The 6,852-nt window shown below is 37.7% G+C and overlaps 1 protein-coding gene across 1 annotated transcript; it reads left to right on the top strand.

Moving 5' to 3' along the window:
* Positions 1 to 1,630: 1,630 nt before the first annotated feature.
* LOC147850654 (uncharacterized) lies at positions 1,631 to 4,327 on the top strand. Its single transcript, XM_087336521.1, has 4 exons — positions 1,631 to 2,392; positions 2,686 to 2,793; positions 3,107 to 3,274; positions 4,140 to 4,327. Exons 1-4 carry the CDS (start codon positions 1,916 to 1,918, stop codon positions 4,221 to 4,223), a joined length of 837 nt encoding a protein of 278 aa, XP_087192647.1. The 5' UTR covers positions 1,631 to 1,915; the 3' UTR covers positions 4,224 to 4,327.
* Positions 4,328 to 6,852: the final 2,525 nt, after the last annotated feature.

Consider the following 6,852-nt stretch of genomic DNA (forward strand, 5'->3'; position numbering starts at 1 on the left):
CATTACCATACATCAAACTCAAGTTGGAGAACTAGAGAGCATAAACATTTTTTAATTCATTATCCTTGCATATTTTCCCTTTGTTCTTTAAATACAGTAACATTAATAGAGAGTTAATTGAAATGAGGAGATAATTAACATGAGCATGCATGTTTTGTTTAGAAAAGCACAAAATGATGCGACAAGAAAGAGAACCAAGTGACATCATTTCCCATTCGATCCCATATTGGGCACAACAAACCATTTCAATGACTTGAAACCATGTAGTTTTAGGCCATTGGCCTATAGTGAACTTTCCTTTCTTGAAGTTCTCTTTGGGAAAACCTCTTTATGATTGTCTCCAATTTGCAAAAAAATAAATTTTGACACATCAACTTTATGTTGAGTGCTTTGGTGTCTTCATGTTTTGTACATGCTTTATCACGAGGGTTTTACCTCAATGGAGGTTTCCCACAAGTATAATACCAAAACCAAGGATAAGGGAACAAGGTGTTGAATTCTTATGTTGATCATGGCATGTTTGTTTGTATGTTGTTGTCGGTGGTTAAATTCATAACAATGTCACCATTCGACACTATTTCTAATTATTAAAACACGATGATAAATTTGTGAGCGCAAGGGGAGGAGGGATGGGAGACAAGGGACTAAGAAAACTTGTCCGAATTCTACAAGTTTTTAATGAAATCGAACAAGATCTCATATACGACCATAAAACAATGTTCCTTTCAATCTAGCTGCATGTGATTGACACATGGCTATTTAACATTTTGAACTGTAAAATGCACGACTTTGGCATAAAGTGTGAAGTATTCCTTTTGATTTGCAAAATTCCCACTTTCTATATAAGTTTTATCATACCCTAGTGATTGAGTGGTGCATAGTGACTTATATCATTACGGTTTTTGTACTCTTTAAATTACAATCATTATAGAACTTGTGATCACATCAGTGGTCCTTTGATTCCCATGGTAATTTTATATGGTCATCACTAGACCCACAAGTGTGTGGGCTCATGTAAACCTATGAATGCGACCAAATCTGAACATACGAGGCTCAATCACAAGAAACAATTCAAGCTTCGATGCTTGAATTTTACATGCTATGCAATCCAATGGCCAACATTAACATGGATTTGTTAGGTACATAGGAAGTGATCCAAGTGCATAGGAAGTCAAACTAACCCATGCCTTGAGTTTATAAGGAAAGTCTTAGCCACTCACACTAGGGTGTGCACTAGCGTGTGTCGCACGTGTAACTTCTTCTCATGGTGTCCAAAGATACATACAAAGTGGCGTCAATGTCTTGGGGCACACTTTTATAGTGACCCATGCCTTGAGTTTACAAGGAACGTCTTAGCCATTTGCACTAGGGTGTGCACTAGCGTGTGTCGCACATTTAACTTCTTTCACATATGTAACTTCTTCTCGTGGTGTCCAAAGATACATGTACAAAGTGGCGTCAATGTCTTGGGGCACACTTTTACAACTTTTACACACACACTTGTGTTATTCTAATAGAGCTTTTTAAACTTCTTCTTGCATATCAGTTTGACCATCATCTCTTTCCAATGCTTCTTATGTCAAAAATATTAGAACTCTATGTCATTAGAAATATTTTGACTATTAATCATAATGATCTAAATCCTATCCCTTTGTTTTTTTCCTTTAGTGATCTAAATCCAATCCACTTACTAGCCAGTGGATGTGTTTTTAGTGATAATTATATTCCTAAACCTTCTAAGTGTTTAGCTGATCTGAATGTTTGCAGATTAATCTGGTGCAATCGAGTTAGCGAAAACCAATCTCCTTCTCCTTGTTGATTTAATCCTCACTACTAGTTTCAGGATCGACACTTGGCGTGATTTATATTGTCACAACCTGCAGGGGGGGACGAATCATTCTGATATTTTGTCATTATGGCCCGAAGCTCGGAAAATCTCACAGATGGATTGGTTATTGTGGACCTTCATGGCAAATTAGGGACTAATATGCATGATGGATCAGCACATAAAGACCATGAATCAGTGCTTAATCACGACATGGATCAAAATTTTCCCTCTTCACAGACGCCATTGTCACAAGGATTGCTTCCCAGGATTAAGGATATCAAACACATGAGGGTTAAGGAATCTTCCACTCTGTACAGGCGTGAATTAATGAAGCGACTATTGAAGCGCTCTAGCCGATTGATTAGTCAGCAAGTCTCGCAATCGGAGTCGGTGTCATTAATTAATAAGATAATTAGTCGAAACGATAATCGACGTTGGATCGTAAGGAAAGATGCCATTACCAATAAATCAATAGACAGTAATTGCCAATCAATCTTACTACATGAGCTCCGAAGATTGCGTGATTTAGTTCCTCAACATTGCTTTGGTGACCTTGACTCCCAGGTAATTAATTAATCCATGTCCCATGGCCAATTCATTACCGTGCTCATTGATTCATTCCCTAATTAACAACTTAGTTACTAATCAAGTTGCTAATAAGTAATTGATTAGTTCAAAATCTAAAGGAAATATGATTAGTTTTAGGATTAAAATTTTGAGATTATTGTGATATATTGTCCCTAGTCTCCTCATATCAAAGTTGTGATGTTTGAATAAACTACTTTCTTTTCCCAACATTGAATCAAAGAAAACCTTTAACCATAACGATTTCTTTAATTATTTCTTAATGAATGCAGCCATGTGTGATTAGAGATGCTTTGGCTTACTTGAATGCCCTCAAGCAAGAAATCAAAGAGCTCAAGAAGGCAATGGTCACAGATTCGGTAGCTCCCGTGGATGCAAAGGTAAATTTCCGGACTCGAAATTGGGCCTTGTAAAGAAATTGGCATACTTCTAAAAATTATCCTTGTATATGAATGAAGAGCTGTAGACAAAATGTTTGGCCGGAAGACATGAATGGTGACTTAAATAATTTTAGTTCCCTTTGAAATGTTGTGCTCTAAAGTAATAATTAGGGCCCCCGACTAGGGTAGCCTCCAGCTTCAATCCAATTTGGTCGAGAAAAACACCATTTAGAAGGTTTCCCTATGGGCGAAATAACTTTGGCATTGTTAATCATGCCAATGTTTGTTCATTTGTCACATGTATGTTCTACAGGTGAATGTTCAGAACAATGGGCAAAAGCTCGAGATAGTGGTTTTGTGCCACAAGAGACGAGGTTTGCTTGCCGATATTATGGTGGTGTTAGAATCACTCGGCCTTGTCTTCGATGATGTGAATGTTTCTTGCAACCATCTCTTCCTACTTCAAGCTTCGAGCACCCAAGTGAGTAATAAACATTGTGTCCACAGTCCCAAACCTCACATGGAATATTGTATTCTAATGCATTACCATTTGAGAGTAATACTTATGTCACAATTAAAAGGCTATATAAATCCATTTGGCAACATTTGGACTCGAAATTCAACCTTGTAAGAAATGTCATGTCGTGGTAACATTTTTTACATCGTGGGGGGTTGGTAAATGTGGTGGGGGGGGGTTGATAAATGTTTAAGATGTTTAGCAAAACACTATCAAAGGACTTATCATCAAACATTTTAGTGGTAACATACCTTAAATTTCAAGGATTAGTCAAATCAAAGTTACAATGTTAAAGTCATAATTATTTTTCTCTTCAAAACAGCTTTAGAAATTGCCCAAGAGTGCCCTCATTCCTATCGGTCAATTGAGAATCGTTTGCATCTTTAAAGACCGAAGATTGAGTCCAATATTTTTCGGTGCCTAACTCTAATATAATATGGTTTCACCCAATAAAGCACACACTCACATCAATGATCAAACATACATAGGGTAAATCGGGGCTTCTTTATTTCCAATAAGTGGCCCCATTTTTGGTAGGTGACATGAGTGTTTCTTGCTAATTATGCACATTTATGCATATGTGTACCACAAATACCATTGTCAATGTTATGATTCCGTTTATTCACTTGATTTCTTCGTTCATCTCACTTTTGTTTGCCATTTAATGCAAGATGTGATGTGCATGTGACCATTTGCTCAAAAACCTTATTTTTATCTCTTTTTCTTATTTTCGTTTGTTTACATTCGTGGATTCGTGTGGGTTATTTTTCATTTCGCCTCATGTCAAAATTGTGTACTAATGTTCCTTTTGTTTCATTTATGTTATTAGCAAAATGTTCACCTATTGGACGAGGAAGCAATCAAGGTGGCGATTTGGAATGTTATTCACATGAACAATGCTTGCCCCAAATGAATGAACTATCAAACAATCTCTAAACTATTTATTTTATAACTAAACCACAATATGATGTACTATATTTATAGAAAGTAAGTCCCTACTACAATTTATTTATCATGTATTGGGCACCAAATCCATAATAGTTTCCGGATAAACCATCGCTACATACGCGTTGCCAACATCTTCAAGAATTCTCCTTTCTCCTAGAAATTTTTATAATGTTGATTGTATTGAGGTTTTGTATTATCTATTGGTACTTCAAAATTAGACAACGGAATAAGTATTATTCCTTGGTAACTAAGAAGTTGCATTTTCAAAGTGTGTGATATGTACATGGTTTTTACAATCTTTGGAAATTTTGTTAACTACACATTCCTTTGCATCTTGTTTATCTATTTTCTTGGGGTGATCCCTTTCTAGCAAAAGGGTTGTTGACCTTTCATGCTTGAATGGATCTTCCGATTTGTATTCTCTTAAAGATAAAAAGGTAAGCATCCTAAAGTGTATCCTCTTTGTGTTGATATACATATCACATATCAACGTTATAGAAAGGCAATAATACATGAAAATATACCGGGAATACTTTCATGCATGAGGATCATCGCCTAGACATGTGGTTGATTGTCTCTTCTTGAAGGATCCTCAATAACCAATGCATTGCATGCATTCACAAACTTTACCAATGTTTTGCATTTTATTGGGGATTGTGGGAAGCTTAATAAAGTTATGGTTTAACAAACTTTGTTATATATATAATTTATTCATAAGTGAATTTTGTATATTGTGAGACGGGGGGAGGAATTGGGGGCAGGTTGCAAACAGATTGTGGAACTTGGCAAGAAAGGAGTGGCAAGGGTGAGGAACAAGGGGCGGGTCGTACAGGGTGAAAGCAAGCTACGATGTACCAACTTTTGGCCAAAATTCTAGTACTAATTCGATGAGGAGAAAAAACATAAAAATTTGAAAATAATCCAATATTTGGGTCTAAAATGTTGATCATCACTTGTTATAAAATTAAAAGTCACATTCAATGAGTTTTGGGTTTTCAAACATTGCACATCCTTGCACTGTTATGTTTGTATCCAAGTGTCCCTTGTGTAATCAATTTCATTTGAGGTTGTTAGTTCACTCGGGGGCTTCATTGTCAAAACTTGTATGATAGCACGTGAGTTCATCAAAAGGGGTTTTAATTAATCAGTGAGATACAATATATATATATATATATAAGGGTATTAATAAAGATTTGAAAATATATTACATAATGGTATTATCAATTATGTTGGATTTTTTTTTTTACATAAGCCCATTAAATATTAGATATTTTAATGAGATAGTAAAGAATATATTATGCAAACAATACTCAAATTGGTTTTTTTTTTTCCAAAATAAAACTCCTTCCATTAGTTATAAAATTTTACAAATGAGACGATTATGTACAAATCCCTAAAGGGACGCGATAGTTCCATCTTATGTGGATGCCCACTAACTCAAGAAAGGGAGAGGACGACCATTGTTGGATGAAGGCTATGCGTTGTCTTTCAGCACCCTCAAAGCCGCCCTTAAGGCCATCATATTGGCTCTTTAGAGTGGCTACAATTTCACTCTATATCTCTTACAGTAACCTTGTTGGATGGGCGGTTTGGTTGGAGAAGACTCGCCTACATCGTTGTTTCCATAGAATCCAAAGGGTTATTGGGCTGAGCAATTCCAACACCTCTTGAGATTTGTCATTAAGAGGAATAGAGTGGACATTGTCGCTAGAGGAGAAAATGACCTCTTGTGCTTTTATCACCAAAGTCATCCCCTCCTCCTGATGCTCGTATCGGCCAATTGCAGCCTGCCATGATAGCCAACATATATTTCCCCACTTGATTGAACCTTGCACCTGGCATAATTGCAACAAGCGGCCAACCCCCCGCCATATTTGATGGGATGTTGGGCAGTCCCACAGAGCGTGTCGTATGGATTCTACTACATGTGGGCACTCTACACAATTAGGAGAGCTAAGGTTCCCACGTTGCCATGCTCCCACCGGTAGGGACTTATGTATTAACAACCATTGGAAATTGGTAATTCGCCTCGTGTGTTGTTGCTTCCAGATTTTCTACCAAAACTTGGTGATTATTGTGGAGGGAACTTGAAATGTGTGCCAGGCCTTCGCAGCAGCCGGTTCTCGGGCGGCTTGAGCAACTAGAATGTGGCGACCCAATCTAGTTGTGAATTGGAAGAAAGGGATGGGTTTGCTTCCTTGCCCCACGTAGGGATCACGCCATGTCCATTGCAAAGGGTCCCAATTGACCTTACGTAGCCATGTGTTTTCATGAGTACATATATGCCAATCGGGTTGTACTTTGATCGGATCAGGATCTACGATCCATTTATGACCAGTGTACGCGAGTACTCGAATGACATTATTCTGTGTTGGTGTCTCAGTGTCTCGCAATTCAGGGCCTTCGAGTCTGTCTGGTGATCCCCTACCTCTCGGGATCAAAGAACCCTCCTCCTCGTGGCCTATCCATTTCTCCATTGTCGTCCTTTGAGTGGCATATTCCCTAATCAGTAGAGCGCTAATGATTTCCAATCTCATAGTCCATCCGCCCCTGATTCCATGGAGTATGTTTGCCTGATCTTGTAGTGGCATTGA

The sequence above is a fragment of the Azolla caroliniana genome, unplaced genomic scaffold (assembly GCF_043228905.1).
Source record: "Azolla caroliniana isolate FFs.n. ecotype wild unplaced genomic scaffold, voAzoCaro1.0.p SCAF_21, whole genome shotgun sequence".
In the NCBI taxonomy this organism is placed as follows: Eukaryota; Viridiplantae; Streptophyta; class Polypodiopsida; order Salviniales; family Salviniaceae; genus Azolla; species Azolla caroliniana.

What these genes read in the sequence shown, in the direction of transcription:
- LOC147850654 (XM_087336521.1), top strand. Translation starts at nt 1,916, where the DNA reads ATGGCCCGAAGCTCGGAAAATCTCACAGATGGATTGGTTATTGTGGAC. An exon ending in TAGCTCCCGTGGATGCAAAG is followed by an intron (nt 2,794 to 3,106) that starts GTAAATTTCCGG and finishes TATGTTCTACAG; the next exon opens with GTGAATGTTCAGAACAATGG. An exon ending in TTCAAGCTTCGAGCACCCAA is followed by an intron (nt 3,275 to 4,139) that starts GTGAGTAATAAA and finishes TTATGTTATTAG; the next exon opens with CAAAATGTTCACCTATTGGA.